This window comes from Mirounga angustirostris, unplaced genomic scaffold (genome assembly GCF_029215605.1).
Source record: "Mirounga angustirostris isolate CCGP_5_RB_7025 unplaced genomic scaffold, mMirAng1.0.hap1 SCAF_9, whole genome shotgun sequence".
Lineage (NCBI taxonomy): Eukaryota > Metazoa > Chordata > Mammalia > Carnivora > Phocidae > Mirounga > Mirounga angustirostris.
Genome location: NW_026991717.1, coordinates 52,800,776 through 52,819,514, shown reverse-complemented (window position 1 = coordinate 52,819,514; position 18,739 = coordinate 52,800,776). Strand labels below are relative to the sequence as shown.

At 39.6% G+C, this 18,739-nt stretch overlaps 1 protein-coding gene across 4 annotated transcripts in view; it reads left to right on the top strand.

The window, feature by feature from the left end:
- The window catches only part of TMOD3 (tropomodulin 3), an 81,671-nt gene that overhangs the window by 48,371 nt on the left and 14,561 nt on the right, over positions 1-18,739 (top strand). For 3 of the 4 annotated variants that reach the window (XM_064570470.1, XM_064570469.1, XM_064570471.1), the window contains 4 exons: positions 5,015-5,137; positions 6,605-6,694; positions 14,951-15,081; positions 16,753-16,860. In XM_064570470.1, the coding sequence (XP_064426540.1) occupies positions 5,015-5,137; positions 6,605-6,694; positions 14,951-15,081; positions 16,753-16,860 (452 nt within the window). Of the gene's footprint in view, positions 1-5,012; positions 5,138-6,604; positions 6,695-14,950; positions 15,082-16,752; positions 16,861-18,739 lie in introns of all 4 variants that reach the window. The other variant, XM_064570472.1, reaches the window with a different exon arrangement.

Here is an 18,739-nt window from a genome sequence, read left to right as displayed (position 1 = left end):
TATAAATTAACAGTGAAATTCTGTATCAGAGGAAAATTTCCATAAGCCCTTTGAAATTTTGTTGTTTTGCTTTGTTGTTTTTTTGTTTTGTTTTGTTTTGTTTTAAAGATTTTATTTATTTATTTGAGAGAGAGAATGAGAGACAGAGCACGAGAGGGAAGAGGGTCAGAGGGAGAAGCAGACCCCCCCGCTGAGCAGGGAGCCTGATGTGGGACTCGATCCCGGGACTCCAGGATCATGACCTGAGCCGAAGGCAGTCGCTTAACCAACTGAGCCACCCAGGCGCCCTGCTTTGTTGTTTTTTATGATGAGATTCATTTTGTTTTTGTAAGTATTAGCAAAAGTTTATGTACGGTAAAAATTAGATATGAATAATGCCTCTATGGAATGTAGATGAGGATAACAAAAATAAACATTTTAGATTTTTATAATGCTTTAGATTCCATTGGTCCCTAGAATTAAGACATGGGCAGCTATTTGATAGCTTGCGTAGTTTTGTTTAGTAAGTGAATACCATAACCTAGTGGTTCTCAACCTTGACTGCTATGCATTAGAATCCCTAGGGAGCTTTTAAAAATCCAGATGTCTCATATAGCACACCAGATCAATTAAATCAGAATCCCTGGGACTTGGGCATCAAAATTTTTTAAAGTTCCCCAGGTGAATCCATTGTGCAGCCAATCTTCAGAACCCCTACATTAGACTGTTGAAAATGCAGGTGAGACTGAGCTCAGGAAAATGTAATTATCCTGAAATGACAATTAAAGGCATGAATTCTATGCCACTTCAATTATACTATTAACCCAGGTGCCTGGGTGGCTCAGTTGTTGGGCGTCTGCCTTCGGCCTGGGTCATGATCCCAGGGTCCTGGGATTGAGCCCCACATTGGGCTCCCTGCTCAGCAGGGAGCCTGCTCTTCCTTCTCCCTCTATCCCCCTGTTTGTGCTCTCTCTGTCAAATAAATAAAACCTTAAAAAAAATTATACTGTCAACCACTGAGAAAAGTACTATGGAGTTATCTGGATGTAATGATTTGGATTTGCCTTTGTGAACCAATAATAAAAGATGATCTAATAATCATCAGAACTCCAAAATTTGGTACTAAGAAGATCAGTTATGGATACCATCATACACATAGGTATTTGTTTGAGGGGAAAAGTCCACTGCTACAAAAGTTAAGTTTGAAAACTACCAGTTTATTGGAAGAGGCACTGGATTAAGAATTTGGGAGCCTGTGTTCTAGTGTTCACTCTGCTCTGTAACTTTGAACCAGGGTATTTAAGTTATACTTTATAAAATGATGTAGTTGAACTGGAGGTGATCACCCAATTAATCAACAAATTGGCTTGCCTGCTGTGCACTAGACAATGATATAGCAATAAACGGAGAACATAATCCATGTCTTTGTAAAGCTCACAGAAGACAGACAAATACGCAGAATCTGTGTAGCTATAGCAAAATGTTCGGGGAATCAAGGGAGCACAGAGCTGTACTGCATCCAGTTCAGTATCAAACACACACTATAGCTTCCCGTTCAGTAACAATTCACAAATCCCTTCATCCTTACTGGCAGAGCCTATCTCTGAAATAGAATGAAAATGCTGCCCTTGCGGCTGGACATATGACCAGTGCAGGTCAGAGAAGCCTGAGGAGAAACCTGGACAGTTTTCCTTATAAAAGATTTCCTTATAAAAATTATGCCCCTCCTTCCTGCCCTGACCTTGTTGCATGAGGACTTGATACTTAGTGTTGCAAAGGTCATCTTGAGACTGATGGCCTGAGAACAAAGGCCTTTATGCCGCTTGTAGCCAGAGAGAAGAATGGAAGGATCCTGGATCCTTGATGTCATCACTGAGCTGCTGAACCAACCCTGCAACCACCTACATGTGGACTTAACTGAGATTATAAAAATACTTATTGTTTGTCTATGTGCTGCCGAAGCGAGCACATAAAAATACTTATTGTTTGAACTCTTGCTGCTTTAAAAGTGGTCTATGGATCAGTATCTGCATCATCTCAGAGATTAGTTAGATGCAGAAACTCAGATCCCATGTCAGACCTACTGATCAGAATTTGTACTTTAATAAGATCACCAGGTGGGTGAGGGGCACATTAAAGCCTGAGAAGCACCAAACCACTTTTAATTGAGTATTCTATTACATGCAGTTAAAAACATCCTTACTAATACAAATACATTGTGGATTGACCAAATGCCATTTGTTAAATAATGCTTGACCAGAACGACTTCTAACTCAGATGTAGAAAGTTGCAAGAGACTATTGTTTTTCCGTACTAACCCAAACAAGCAGTATAAGTGCATTATTATAGTTTTTAAAAACCTATCAGAGAGCTTGAGGACACAAACCTAAATGACTCTAGAAAGTGACAAGCCCTCCATTAGATCAGTGAGCCACTTATGCTCTTTTTACTGATTGAAATATAGGGAGAAAACCACCATAGAAAGGAGTCAGGAGAAATCAGCCTAACTTTAACAAACTTTTAGTGGCTATGTATGGACTGGATGATAGGTGAGAAATCCAGAGAAGCCCTACAGCAGTGCTATCCACTAGAACTTTCTGCCATAATGGAAATGTTCAATGTCTGTGCTAACCAGTGTGGTAGCTACATGCTAGCCAAATGTAGCTATCAAGTACTTGAAATGTGCCTAGTATGACTGAGGAACTGATTTTCTGATTTTAATTTTAATTTAAATAATCACATGTGGCTAGTGGCTACCATATTGGACAGTGCAGCCTTAGAGATGGTAAGACTGCATTACCCTCAATTCTTTCCTTCAGGTCTTCATTTAGTGCTAGCAATACTAGAAGAAAAAAGGCAGTGAAGCAGAGCTGAGAGAAAATTCCTGAGGCATAGGCTTTCAGCTGGAAGAGACTGAGGGAGAGGCAGGAGGGCTGGGAGAAATCCTTTCCAGGCCAATCCCAACTTCACAGAGTGTAGAGTAGATAAGATGAGAGGGTCTGAGAGATCTGCCAAAGCCCAAAAATCAGGGGGTGGGACTGGAAAATAAAGGCAGCTCCCTAGCCATCCAGAAAGCTGGCAGCCTGGGCTACATATTAGTAGAAATCACTCACAGTTCACAGTTCAAAAAAAGGAGGGAGCACAGGAGATCTCTGTGGGTTATAATCTGAGATCCCTCTGAGGGTTATAATCTGAGGCCTTACTGAAGAGAAAGTCCTGATCCTATATTCAAAATGTTTGAAGCCAGTGAGGAACTGACTCAAACTAAAGTTGTGACAAAGCCCAGATTTAGCTCAACTGTAGAGCATATTGATTCAGCCCTGACTAGAGGGCATGCTTCTAAGAAGAAATATCATTTCCTTCAGTCTCTGCTATACTTTTATACAAAAATGCCTAGCATGCAAAGATCTTAAAACACATATTCCCCATACTCAAGAAAATGACAGTCAATATAAGCCTTAGACATGACCTTGGTGTTATCAGCTAGGGACTTCAAAATAACTATGACAAAAATGTCAAAGAATCTAGCAGACGAGGTACACAGCATGTGTAAACAAGTGAGGAATTTCAGCAGAGATGTGGAAACTATTTTTTTAATAAATTAAGAACCAAATGGAAATGTTCACCATAAAAAACATATAATAGGGGGCATGGGTTAGCCTGGTGATGGGTATTAAAGAGGGCACATTCTGCATGGAGCACTGGGTGTTATACGCAAACAATGAATCATGGAACACTCCATCAAAAACTAATGATGTAATGTATGGTGATTAACATAACATAATAAAAAAAAAGAACATATACTATCAGAAATTAAGATCCTGAACAGTTTTGGCCAGATTGCTAGAAGCAGTCTGTATTGTGGAAGGATTCCTTTTGGTTACACTGATTGATATGTACCTTGAATAAGAAGTACACAACACTTGCTATACTAATTATAAACCCACATACATTCTTTTGATAGAGCACTGCATAGATTCATCAGGCCAAATATTCTTGCATATTTCCCTGGTAGTTTCCTAATAGAAGAGAAAATAATTGGCACTTCTGTGAATCTATGCATAGACCTTTCTAGATCATTTAGTAAGACTTTTCACTTGGGAGAGAAATCAGACATTCTTGGTAACCTGTCCCCACCATGTGTGAGTATGTCTTGTTTGGTCAGCTTGTGCTGCAGTTGTATCATTATCATTTTCCATTCCCTTCATGTTTTCAATCTTGCATTGAACATATGGTGATAAAATACTGATTTTCACATAATAAAGATTTTAGTTTTCTAAAAACCTGTTTTGTAACAGCCAACCTTATTAGCGTCCATCAAGGCTTAGAAGAACAGTTACCTAAAGTTTCAGAATACCCCTTAGGACTTTCAGGACAGGAATTTCTTTGCAATTAGATCTTGAATTTCTGGAATCATAAACTTGACTGTTGCCTCTGCTAACAGTTTGTTGCTTAAGAGTAAGAAAGTGGAGGGCGCCTGGGTGGCTCAGTTGGTTAAGCGACTGCCTTCGGCTCAGGTCATGATCCTGGAGTCCCTGGATCGAGTCCCGCATCAGGCTCCCTGGTCGGCAGGGAGTCTGCTTCTCCCTCTGACCCTCCCCTCTCTCATGTGCTCTCTCTCTCATTCTCTCTCTCTCAAAAAAAAAAAAAAAAAAAAAAGTAAAGTGGATTCTGTTGTTTTTTTAATCTCTGAAGTTTTATAGATTTCTAAAATTTATTCCTACATTCATCTTTTAATTCAGTATTTGTTGAGTAACTCCTAATTACTCCAAAAAGAGCCTATTTTTATTTTCACGAATAGGACAATTTCTCAGTTAATTTTTTCTTCATTCCTACTTGTACAGCCACAGTATTGCCCTGGAAACTTGAAATACATATTGAAGATGAAACAACATTATTGTAGGTGTTTATCTTGACTTTTTCCTTCAGCTTCAGTTGTACATACTTTTCATAATTTTTGTTAAAAAGAGTAAAATGGTAAATGAGTTAATTCATAGCAGTAGTATTGGAATTAACAAACTGCTTTATTTTACAGGGAAAATATTTATCCCTAAACAGAAGCCTATGCAGACTTTCACAGAAGAAAAAGTATCTCTTGATCCAGAATTAGAAGAAGCTTTGACAAGTGCTTCTGATACAGAATTGTGTGACCTTGCAGGTATCTCCTAAAACAAATGGGTGAATGAGTATGGAGGGGAGGGGAAGGAATGCCAGCACGTACATCCTACAGATGCTTCCTTTGCCTAGCAAAGTGCTATTGAATCAGTAGACCACATATTTGGCTTTGTTTTTTACACTATAAATCTGACATAAAGGGTTTCATTTTTTAAAATGCTGTCAGTGGTGAAATTTTGTTAATGGAATGTATTGTATTATTTGACTTCTTTTCCCATGTTACCATATTTGAAAGTCTGTATAAAAATCTTTTAGTAGTTGGTGCACAGCTAGAAGCTGTCCCATCTAAGCATCAAAAAAGAGTTTCCAGGGTCGATTGCTGTCCCATTTTATCAGAAGTTCCTAAGATGAGGGGCACCTGCCTGGCTCAGTCGGAAGAACATGCAACTCTTGATCTTGGGGTCATGAGTTTGAGCCCCACCTTAGGTGTCGAGATTACTAAAAATAAATAAAATAAACTTTGGGTGGAAAAAAGGAAAACCCCTAAGTTGAGTAACTGGAAAGCAGATGAAATAGTTCTGAGCTATTCTCACCCCTTTTCCCACTTTTAGACATATATCTAGAACACTCCAAACCTCCCTGTTATTGTCATCATTGCTGGTTTCTTATCTGGACCAGTATCTCCCTGACCTTCCTCTGCATGCACCCATTTACCTAGGTAGAAAAATATGACACATGGGGATATCTTAGCACCAAGGAACCCCAAAAGCTAACATGTTTGAAAGGAAGAGTGATGGTTCTTTGGGAAGGACCCAGGAAAGGGACAATCAATGTGTGGTGCTACAGCCAGAGCAGATGTCTCATTCCTTGGAATGCTGAGGACTGTTGAATTTGTAAATGGTGCTTTCATCAGAGTGGAATGGACCAGGGGCATATTGTAGCTTCTGCCACATGTGTGCAAAAGAGCATCAAAACCGAAACCCGAATTTCTCTCTCCTGTCGTTTTTGAGGGATGCTACTTTAATCTTAAAGATGAGAATTCAGCTATAGTTTTGGTATTCTACTCTTAGCTAAAATATGAATGTAAATGAACATGAGGTTAACAAGTGTAGAAATAATGGTGAGGTTGAAAATCTGCCTTGTATCGCACTGTTCCTAGAACCCTTTGTGAGAAGGATGAACAGCAAAAATAGATCATTTCAGTATTCTCTCTTAGCCACCAGATGGAGCTGAGTATAGATTTACAATTAGGGTTAGGCTGGCTTTAGTTGTGTGTCTGAATTCAGAAATGTGAGGAAATCTAAATCCCAAATAGGGGAAGTAATAGGGGTATTAATGAGAAAGATTGTAGGAGACATTGTCTCCCTTTTTTTTGGCTGCAAAATCTATATTTAATTCAGTAGGAAAATGTTCAGGAAATGTTAAAATCAGAAAATTTTGGTTGTAAAATCAATTCTTTGTGTTTGAAACTGATGGAAATAAAAATAACTTTCTTTTTCTATATTTGTAGCTATTCTTGGGATGCACAACTTGATAACGAATGTCCAGTTATGTAATATAGTGGGAAGTAGTAATGGTGTCGACCAAGAACATTTTTCAAGTAAGTACTTGTAATCCATTGTGAATTCCAATCCTTTGTTAAGTGTATTTTGTTTTCTCCATGTATTAACTTCAGTATATACATACCAAATGTTTTGTATATGTACTTGAAACCTGAGATTCCAATTAGATAGTATTGATATAGAAAACCATTGAAAATAGAATATTAAATATTTTATTTTTAAAGATTTTATTTATTCATTTGAGAGACAGCACAAGCAGGGGGAGAGGGAGAAGCAGACTCCCCACTGAGCTGGGAGTCTGATGTGGGGCTCGATCCTAGGACCTGGAGCTCATGACCTGAGCCAAAGGCAGATGCTTAACTATCTGAGCCACCCAGGCACCCCTAAATATTTTATTCTCAATGTGTCAGCAAATGTAATTGGAACCATTCTCACCTCACCAAATACTAATGGTAAACACTATAAAAACTAATCAAACTTGGCTTTTGTTGACATTTTCATTTATTTTTTTCAAGATTTTATTTATTTATTTGACAGAGAGAGGCACAGCGAGAGAGGGAACACAAGCAGGGGGAGTGGGAGAGGGAGAAGCAGGCTTCCCGCGGAGCAGGGACTCCGATGTGGGGCTCGATCCCACCCTGGGACCATGACTGAGCTGAAGGCAGACACACAATGACTGAGCCACCCAGGCATCCCGACTTTTTATTTTCAATGTTACTGATTTTCAAGAAATCTAAAAAAATGCTGACAAAAAAACTGTTATAAAATCAGATTCAGGAGAAACCACAGAACCACACAACCCCTAAACCTTTTAATCTGATACTGATATTAAATAGCCTAAGGCAAGGCTTTTTAAAAAAATTCATTTATAGGATGTTTTAAAAGGACCAAAGTAATACATACTTTTGTAACACATTTGAACAATACCTAAGTAAATGAGGTAATAAATAAAAGTGTCTCAAAAAAAAAAAAAAAAAGAAAAGTGTCTCTGTTCATAGCCATCGTGCCTTCTCCCCCCACCCCCCAACTTATTAACAATTTGGTGTGTATCCTTCTAGACTTATACTGTGTTCATACAAACTTACATATGTATATACATATGTACATGCATATGTATATACATACATATATATTACACAGTCTTTTGTTTTTTTACAAAAATGGGATCATACTGCGGCTCTTTCTGGTAACTTAATTTTTCAATAATTATATTAATTTTGACCCTTTACACGGGTTTGAAATGTGTGGATCTTATGCATGGATTCTTTTTGATAATTACAGTATAGTACTGTAAATGTATTTTCCTTATGATTTTCTTGTGATTTTTATTATTGAAGTGTAGTTGACAGTGTTATATTAGTTTCAGATGTACAGCATATTGATTGAACAATTCTGTGCATTATTCAGTGCTTACCACAGTAAATGTAGTCATCATCTGTCACCATACAATATTATTATATTATTATAATATTATTTACTGTCTTCCCTATGCTCTACTTTTCGTCTCTGTGACTTATTTTATAACTGAAAGTTTGTGCCTCTTAATCCCCTTTATTTTGCCTATCCCCACACTGCTTTGCCCTCTGCCAACCACTACTGTGTTTTCTATATTGAAGAGCCTGGTTTGTTTGTTCTGTTTTTTAGATTCCACATAAAAGTGAAATCATATGGTATTTGTCTTTATCTGATTTCTTTCACTTAGCATAATGTCCTCTAGGTACATCCATGTTGTTACAAATGGAAAGCTCTCCTTCTTTTTTATGGCTGAGTAATATTCCATTGTATGTATATACTATGTTTTCTTTATCCATTCATCTATGGATGGACACTTAGGTTGCTTCCATATCTTGGCTATTGTAAATAATGCTGCCATTAACATAGCGGTGCGTGTATCCCTTTGAATTAGCACTTTTGTATTCTTTGGGTAAATACCCAGTAGTGCGATTGCTAGATCATATGTTAGTTCTATTTTTAACTTTTTGAGGAACCCCTGTACTGTTTTCCATTGTGGCTGCACCAGTTTGCATTCCCACCAACAGTGCAAGAGGAAGGTTCCTTTTTCTCCACATCCTCGTTAACACTTGTTTCTTGTGTTTTTGATTTTAGCCATTCTGACAGGTGTGAGGTGATATCTCATTGTAGTTTTAATTTGCATTTCCCTGATGATGAGTGCTGATAAGCATTTTCCATGTTATTTAACTTCCATGTATTTGTGGTCTTTCCAGATTTTTTTCTTGTGGTTGACTCCTAGTTTCATAGCATTGTGGTCAGAAAAGATGCATGGTAGGACTTCGATCTTTTTGGACTTGTTGATGCTTGTTTTGTGGCCTAATATGGGATCTATTCTGGAGAATGTTCTGTGTGCACTTGGAAAGAATGTGTATTCTGCTCTTTAGGATGGAATGTTCCAAATATATCTGTTAAGTCTATCTGATCCAGTGTGTCATTCAAATCCATTGTTTCCTTGATGATTTTCTGTTTAGATGATCTGTCCATTGATGTAAGTGGGGTGTAAAAGTCCCCTACTATAATTGTATTGTTATTGATTAGTTCATGTTTGTTAATGACTTTTATGTATATGGGTGCATAAATATTTACACTTGTCATATCTTCATGTTGGGCTGTTCCCTTTATCATGATGTAGTGTCCTTCTTTGTCTCTTGTTAAGTCTTTGTTTTAAAAGGCTGTTTTATCCAATATAAGTACTGCTACTCCAACTTTCTTTTGACATCCATTTGCATGATAAGTGTTTCTCCATCCTTTCACTTTCAATCTACTGTTGTCTTTAAGTCTAAAATGTGCCTCTTCTAGGTAGTATATAGATGGGTCTTTCTTTTTTATCCATTCTGTAACTGTCTTTTGATTGGAGCGTTCAGTCCATTTACATTCAAAGTAATTATTGGATAGATATGTATTATTGCCATTTTATTGTTTTGTGGTTCTTTCTGAAGATTTTCTCTGATCCTTTCTTGTCTTTCATTGTTTGCTGGTTTTCTTTAGTGATATATTTGGGTTTTTCTCTTTATTCTTTGCATATCTGTTAGGGGTTTTTGATTTGTGGTTATTATCAGGTATATAACATCTGCATATAGTCTATGTTAAGTTGATGGTTGTTTAAGTTTATCATTCTTTACTCCTTTCGTCCCCATGTTTTAGGTATATGATGTCATATTTTACATCCTTTTATTTTGTGTGTTCCTTGACTGATGTTTTTTACAGAAATATTCATTTTTACTGCTTTTGTGTTTCCTACTTTCATACTATCATTTTTGGTCTTTCCTTTCCACTCAGAGAGTCCCCTTTAATATTTCTTGCAGGGCAAGTTTAATAGTAATGAACTCCTTTAGTTTTTGTTTGGGAAACACCCAGAATAGGGTGATAGTCTTTCTGGGATAGAGTATTCTTGGCTGCAGGTTTTTCCCATTAGGCACTTTGAATATATCATGCCACTCTCCTCTGGCTTGAAAAGTTTCTGCTGAAAAATCCCAATAGCCTTATGGGGTTTCCTTTGTAGTGTAACTGTCTTTTGTCTTGCTGCTTTTAATATTTTTTTTCTTTATTACTATATTACTAATTACTATATATCACAATATATTTTAAATACAATATGTCTTGGGGTGGACCTTCTTTGGTGATTTTGTTGGGGGTTCTCTCTGCCTCCTGGATCTGGATTTCTGTTTCCTTCCCCAGATTAGGGAAGTTTTCAGCTATTATTTCTTCAAATAAATTCTCTGCCCTCTTTTCCTCTCTTCTACTTCTGGGAACCCTATAATACGAAGGTTATGTTTGATGGAGTCACTGAGTTCCCTGTTTTTGTTTTGCATAATTCTTTTTTCTCTCTTTTGTTCAGCTTGATTACTTTCCATTGCTCTGTCTTCTAGGTCATTAATTCGTTCCTCTGGTTCTTCCATCTTGCTATTCATTCCATCAAGCATGTTTCTCGTTTTTTGAGCTCTTTATCTGTGTTGTTATTCCTTATCTCTATGGCAGTGGCCTCACTGATGTCCTCTACTCTTTTCTCAAGTCCAGTGAGTATCCTTATGATCATTGCTTTAATTTTTCCATCAGGCATGTTACTTATATCTCTTTTGCTTAGATCTCCCACTGTGGCCTTGTTTTGTTCTTTCATTTGGGACAAATTCCTTTGTCTTCTCCTTTGGTGTGAGTCTCTGTGCCTGTTCCTCTGTGTTAGGAAAGTCAGCTGCATCTCCTATTCTTGTGGGTAATGGCTTTATGAAGAGGTCCTGTAGTGCCCTGCTGTATACTGTCCCTATTCCCCAGGGCTTGGTGCTTCTAGGATTGTCTCCGGTGTGTGCTGCGTGTGACCTGCTGTTCTGCACCGGCCGCTTTATCCTTCAGGCCAGTTGTCTGCAGAGATTCTCTTTGCCTGTTGTGGGCAGCATTTGGTCCCTGCCTGAATGTGGCACATTTTAACTAGATGTGCTCTGATCTGCTTGTGAAATGATACCTGTCACCACTACCACTGGAACTGAGGCCTTGCAAAACACCCGTGTTGGGAGACTTGGTATTGGCAGGGATTTGGGCTGGTCTTCTGGGGGAGGGGTTCTGCTCTGCTGGGATTGAGGCAAGTATGACAGGGAAGGGTGGATCTGCCAGAGTGTGGAGGGGCAGGGCTTGGTGTAAGCAAGTTAGGTAGTGAGTGTTGGCCCTGTACTTACGCTGAGAGGCAGAGGAGGGAAATTGCACCTACCAGTTCCTTTGTTCCTTGAGAGGTTTCTCTCTGAATGCTGCTGCTTTGGGTCATACTCCAAGATGAGCAACTAACCTCCCCATATGTGCCCCAGGCACTCCTCAGATTGCTGTTTCCATGCTGTATGTCCACAGACTCTTTGCTTGCTTTTTCTCCAAGAGCAGCCCCAAAGACTGCTGAGGTCTCCCACAGCCAAGTACATTGAGCTTTAAAACTCCGGGCTTATCAGGGAAATCCAAATCAAAACCACGTTGAGATACCACCTTATACCAGTTAGAATGGCAAAAATGGACAGGGAAAGAAACAAATGTTGGCGAGATTGTGGAGAAAGGGGAACCCTCTTACACTGTTGGTGGGAATGCAGTTGGTACAGCCACTTTGGAAAACAGTGTGGAGGTTCCTCAAAAATTTAAAAATAGAGGTACCCTATGACCCAGCAATTGCACTACTGGGTATTTACCCCAAAGACACAGATGTAGTGAAAAGAAGGGCCATATGCACCCCCAATGTTCATAGCAGCAATGTCCGCAATAGCCAAACTGTGGAAAGAGCCGAGATGCCCTTCAACAGATGAATGGATAAAGAAGATGTGGTCCATATATACGATGGAATATTACTCAGCCATCAGAAAGGATGAATACCCAACTTTTACATCAACATGGATGGGACTGGAGGAGATTATGCTAAGTGAAATAAGTCAAGCAGAGAAAGTCAATTATCATATGGTTTCACTTATTTGTGGAACATAAGGAATAGCATGGAGGACACCAGGAGAAGGAAGGGAAAAATGAGGGGGGGAGGAATTGGAGGGAGAGATGAACCATGAGAGACTATGGACTCTGAGAAACAAACAGGGTTTTAGAGGGGAGGGGGGAGGGGGGATTGGTTAGCCCGGTGTGATGGGTGTTAAGGAGGGCACGTACTGCATGGAGCACTGGGTGTTATACAAAAACAATGGATCGTGGATCACATCAAAAACCAATGATGTATTGTATGGTGACTAACATAACATAATAAAACTTTAAAAAATAAAATATAACTCCGGGCTTTAAGCCCTGCTGGTTGCAAGAACTCGTGAAATTCAGGGCCCTCCTACCTTCTAGGCCAGTTGCTATGGGGATTCATTTTTCCCATGTGCTCCCCTGTGTGCTAGTCTATCTTTCACCCTTCTTTGCAACTGCAGCTCCCTCCCCACTGCAGTGGCCATGATCTGTTTCTCTCCCAAACCAAGTCTCTACACTTCCTACCTTTTTTGATGTGGCCTCTTCTCTGGCTTTAGTTGTGGAGTTTGTTCTGCCAGTCTTAAGGCCAATTTCTCGGGTATTTAGGATGATTTGATAATTATCGAGTTGTATTTGTGGGAAAAAATGAACTTAGGGTCCTCCTGCTCTGCCACCGTCTCCTATGTTTGTGTAAACTATTATTTTCTAGTGGCTTATTCAGATTCAGGTACAGTTTTTTTGTTCAGGGGGGGCTTGGGGGGCAAGAATGCTTCCGAGGTGGTGATTGAATCACATTAGGAAGCCTGTCGAGTCTAGTCATTGCTCTTTGGGGAATGTGCCAAAATTCATCAGTATGTTCAGATGTTAGCAGCCTGATCCATCATTTAAAGTCTCCCATGAGGGGCGCCTGGGTGGCTCAGTCGTTAAGTGTCTGCCTTCGGCTCAGGTCATGATCCCAGGGTCCTGGGATCAAGCCCCGCATCGGGCTCCCTGCTCAGCGGGAAGCCTGCTTCTCCCTCTCCTACTCCCCCTGCTTGTGTTCCCTCTCTCACTGTGTCTCTCTCTGTCAAATAAATAAAATCTTTTTAAAAAAATTTTTTAAAAAGTCTCCCATGAGCCTTTCTTAATGGTTTCAGGATCCCATTTACTGGATCCATTACTTCATTTAGAAGCAGTGCTCTTTAAATGCACATACTCTGTGGAGTGAGGAAAGAAATCTTTTGGTTTTATAAAATTTAAAACTGAGATAGAACTCATTTAGTTTTCTTTGTAGTGGGGAAGCTCTTCTCCAGCCCCCTTGATCTACAATCTTGAAGAAGATTACCTTGCTGAACTTAGGTGAGAGGGAGCCCACTCTGTCCTTTTAGCAGAGCTCTGGTAGGAAGCTTATCTTTGTATTGACCCAAATTCTGCCTCCAGGCAATCTATACCTATTCTTTCAGAACAACTTGAAATATCTCTCTTCTTCTACAGGGTAAATCTGAAAACAATGAACATACTTTCTTTCTTTCTTTCTTTCTTTTTTTTTTTTTTAAGATTTTATTTATTTAATTGAAAGAGGCAGAGATAGCGAGAGCAGGAACACAAGCAGGGGGAGTGGGAGAGGGAGAAACAGGCTTCCTGCTGAGCAGGGAGCCCGATGTGGGACTCGATCCCAGGACCCTGGGATCATGACCTGAGCAGAAGGCAGACGGTTAACGACTGAGCCACCCAGGCGACCAACATACTTTCTTTTAATATATACGTCCAGGCTAAATATATCCCAATCTTTCCATATTCCTCAGGAAAATAATTTTCAGGCCATTGTCTAAATTGATCTCCTCGTGATAAATTTGAAAAGAACAAGGTACTCTTAGAGGGAATTTATTCAGTATACTTTGACTTTTTTTTTTTTTTTAAGATTTTACTTATTTGAGAGAGAGACCGTGGGAGAGAGAGCAAGAGCAGAGGGAGAGGGAGAGGCAGATTCCCTGCTGAGCAGGGAGCCCGATGCAGAACTTGATCCTAGGACCCTGGGATCATGACCTGAGCTGAAGACAGATGCTTAACTGACTGAGCCACCCAGGCACCCCCAATATACTTCGTCTTAAGATGAGTTTTGCTCCTAAAAGCTAGAGGAGGGTAGGAGGGAACAACTGAGCCAGACAGTGACCCTGTCAATATTTCTGTCAGTTGCTTTTAACTTTTTCTGGTCATTTGACATGAATCTGATGCTTAGGTGTTCTCCCCAGAAAATTTATCCATTAAAGTTTGCCTGTTACATGTGTTCATAGACCTTCACGTACACATCAAAGTGTACTTACATCTCATTAGGGGATTCAAGGCTCTTGGGTCCTCTTTCAGCTTTGCTTAGTTGTATTTTGGCCTTGTGTATGGAATATGGTATATATGGTGAAGGATTGGGGGATAGGAGTGAAGAAGGGCAGTAATTTGGGGGATTTCTGTCTTGGTAGCTCTTCTTTGTACCATACTTGTCTGGCTCCCCCTTCCCTATTCCTACACATCCTCCCCTTTTTCCCAGGCATAGTACTCCCCATAAGAGAAAGAAGTCACGTGTCCTTCATCACTTTATTCTTCTCACTGAGGCTGTGTTTCTTTAAGTCTGTGATTCGTATTGCCTTTACAGTAATTACTAGTTAAATCTAAGAGAAAATGATACGAGAGGATAACATTTTATTTGAGTGCTTTAAATGTGTGTTAACATGTAAAGGATCTTTTAGAAATCGTGGGGGAAAACTTTCTGGTTAGTTGTATTGAACGTGCATGTACGTGTGTGTTCTTTGCATTATCAAGTTCATATATGCACTCACTGTAATAGTATCAGCCAGTGAGACTCTTGCTCTTTTCGTTTGTTACTACAGATGTGGTAAAAGGTGAAAAGATTCTTCCAGTATTTGATGAGCCACCAAATCCAACCAATGTTGAAGAGAGTTTAAAGAGAATTAAAGAAAATGATGTTCGTCTTGTTGAAGTTAATTTGAATAATATAAAGGTACGTGTGCTAAGCAAACAAAGTTTTGACTTGCTTTAAGTAAGTTAGATCTAGGATGAGAGTTGGGCAGTTTTGATAAAGTGTGATTCTATATTTCTACTTAAAGGTAAAGTTTTTGCCCCTAACAGTATGCTTAGATTCCTTTATATTTTAGAAATTAAAGTATAATATTTTTCTGACTCGCTTTTTAAAAAGTATCATATGAAAATGTAAACCCTACAGACCGTTAGCATAAGTCTCTCTGGCTTCCAAAGTACTGCCTAATTCTAAGAGCATTTAGTCTTTTGGGTTTTTTTTTTTTTTTTTTTTTTTTTTAATCAGGTTTCTTGAGGTATTCCTTGTATTGAACCAGATTCTGCTACCTACTGAAATTCTGCCTGTTCAGTGTACAGTTCCATGAATTTTGGCCAATGCAGAAGTTGTACAACCACCACCATAGATGTGGAACATGTCAGTCCCCTTTGTTGTCATTCTCTGTCCCCAGCTCTAGCCCCTGACCACTCGTATCTGTTTTCTTTCCCTCATTTGCCCTCTCCAGAATGTCCTATAAGTGGAATCATATAGTATGAACCTTTTGAGTCTGGCTTCTTTCACTTAGCATAATTCATCTGTGTGGTTGTATATGTCAGTGGTTTGTTGAGTAGTATTCTGCTGTATAGATCTGTTGCAGTTTGTTTATTCACCACTTGATAGACATATGGATTCCCTCTGGTTTGGAGTGATTATAATAAAGCCATTAAACACATATGAATATGTGAACATATGTTTTCATTTCTCTGGAATAAACAGTAGTGGGCTTTCTGGGATCTTGAGTTTTAAAAAATGCAATGCTTCCTTGGAGTAAAGAAGAAATGAGTTAGGAGGGCATAGGGATGATTAATTATCAAAGAGTAAATTCAGATTATCTCTTGAGTATTGGTTATTGTATAATAGCTCTGCATTAAGATTCCTCATTTTATTTTATTTTTAAGAATTCCTCATTTTAAATCTTGATTTGTCTGAATCGAGGGCTGAGAGAGCATCTGGGAATTATAAGAACCTAGGGAATAAGACCTCTGTGCTCCTTTAGCAGGTATTCCTTCCTATGAGCTGAAGAAAGCAAGCCTTGGAAAAAGCTAACATTCCTAGTTGATCACTAATTTTGATTTAAAAAAAATTCAGTCCTCACATATCTAAATCAACAGGTAATGATCTGAAAATAACCAGGCTACAGGGAATTGTAGTCTTGGTACTAAAGGGAGAAATTAGTGCCTTCTAGAACTATATCTTTCCACATTTCAGGTAGTGTAGGGTTAATCTCTCTTACTACAGCTTAAACTAAGTGACATCTCTCCCTTTGTAGAAAAGAGGATCCATTTTGAATACCCAGGTGTTGACGTCTTATAATCCAAATAGTTAAGTGTAGAATAATGAAAGTTTCTTTAATCAAAATGCTAGAGAAATGATGGTTTATACTCTCCTCTAGGTCAGCAGTTTGTGCAAATGTACCATAATAGAGAAATCAAATAGATAGGAAGGAGGCTGTTTGTTTTCCTTTGTAGACTAAATGTTTTATTTATATAATTTCTGAGTCTTTTTAATAATAAAAAAAAGTAAGTACGAATATATTTGACTAATGGACCGAATTTCCTGAAAACTAAAATGTTGTATTTCACATGATTGTCTTCCAAGAATATCCCAGTTCCAACCCTAAAAGATTTTGCAAAAGCTTTGGAAACCAACACGCACGTGAAATATTTCAGTCTTGCGGCCACGCGGAGCAATGACCCTGTCGCTGTTGTAAGTAAGCTGCTACTGATAATAGTGAAATTGTGACTATGGTATGTTATAGAGGTGGCTCAGCTGATTTAATGATCAATATTTACTCTCTTTTCAATTGATGTTTAGCTCATTATTAGGCAATACATTATTTACTCTTTTATGTTTATTTTTTCCTATATTTCTTGCCTATAATTTTAAAAAACATTAGTGAAGTCATGCAATATATGCTGTTTTGTAACTTAATTTTTCACTGAACAATATATCTTAGAGATCTTTTCATATTACTACGTAAAGTTCTACACCATTCTTCTAACATCTGCAGAGGATTCCATTTAAGGATCTACCGTGTTGGATTTTGTCAAATGCTTTTAATGTGTGTTTTGAGATGATCATGTGGTTTTTGTACTTTAGTAATACGGTGTATTACATTGATTAACTTTTGCATATTAAGTCAACCTTGCATTCCTGAGGTAAATCCCACTTGATCATGGTATGAACCTTTTTCTTCACTTGGCTTTGAGGACATCACTCCCTTTGACCTCCTCTCTCCTCACTAGACCTCCTCTGGTCCCTCCACATCTTCTCAACCGCTAAGCATTGGAATGGCCCAGGGCTCAGTCCTAGGTCTTCTTTTCTTTGTCTATGCTCACTTTCTAGGTGATGTCACTCTGTTTCATTGCTATGTGTTATCTGTATATGCTTTGGACTCCCAGGATTGTTATTCCCAGTTCATACCCCTCTCCTGAACTATGTGCTCATGTCCACCTACTTAATCCCTTGCTTGGCTGTCTAACAGACATCCCATATGGTCCCAAACCAAACTCCTGGCTTCTACCCCACACCTGCTCCTCTCCCATTTTTTCCTGTCTCACTAAATGACAACTTCATCCTTTCCTTTGCTCAAGACAAAAAGAAATGGAGTTATCCTTGACTTCCCTATCTCACAACCTTAAATGTATATCCAGCCTTGTCTTCCAGATATTCCAGAATCTAACCATTCCTCACCATTTTCTCAACTACCACACCAGTCAGTCTAAGCCAGTATCTTCTCTCATCTGTATTCTTACAATAGCCTCCTCACTGAGCTGCCTGTGTCTATCTTTCCCACCTCCAAACCAGCTTGTTTCCATAGCATCAAAAGTGATTTACTTATTTATTTGAGATCAAGAGTGAGAGAGCACGAGCTGGGATGGAGGCGGGAGGTCAGAGGCAGAGGGAGAAGCAGGCTCCCCGCTGAGCAGGGAGCGCGACGTGGGGCTCAATCCCCTGACTTGACCCAGGGATCATGACCCGAGCTGAAGATGGGATGTTTAACCAACTGAGCCATCCAGGCGCCCCCAAAAGTGATTTTTTAAAAACTTTAGTGGGAGACTAGGAAAGATGGCAGAGGAGTAGGGGACCCTATTTCAACTGGTCCCTGGAATTGAGCTGGATATCTATCAGACCACTCTGAGCACCCACGAAACCAGCCTGAGATGTAAGATCTGGATCTCTACAAGCAGAATATCGCAGGTGTTTGGTTTTGAGGCATGAAGCTGGGAGCCCTGATTCCGCGGGCAGATATCGGAGGATAAACGGCAGCAGGAGGGTGCCTGGCTGTGGGGATCCTACACCGCTGGTGAGCGACAGCCTCGCGCGCTGCGTACGGGGCAGACTCACAGACCGGTAGTGGCGGGAAAAGGAATTTAGGGCAGCCCCCGGGGCGGAAACCCGGAGTGGCAGGGTCGTGCATGAGAACTGGGGGAGCGGCTGGCAGTTTTAGAAGCACAAAGGGCAGAGACCTGCCCCGACCTGGAGGCAGGACTGGGGGCGCTGCGGAGGGGCGCACAACCCAGGACGCTGCAGTTTATAGCAGCACAGACAGAAACGGAGACAGTGTGGCTTGGAGAGCTCACTG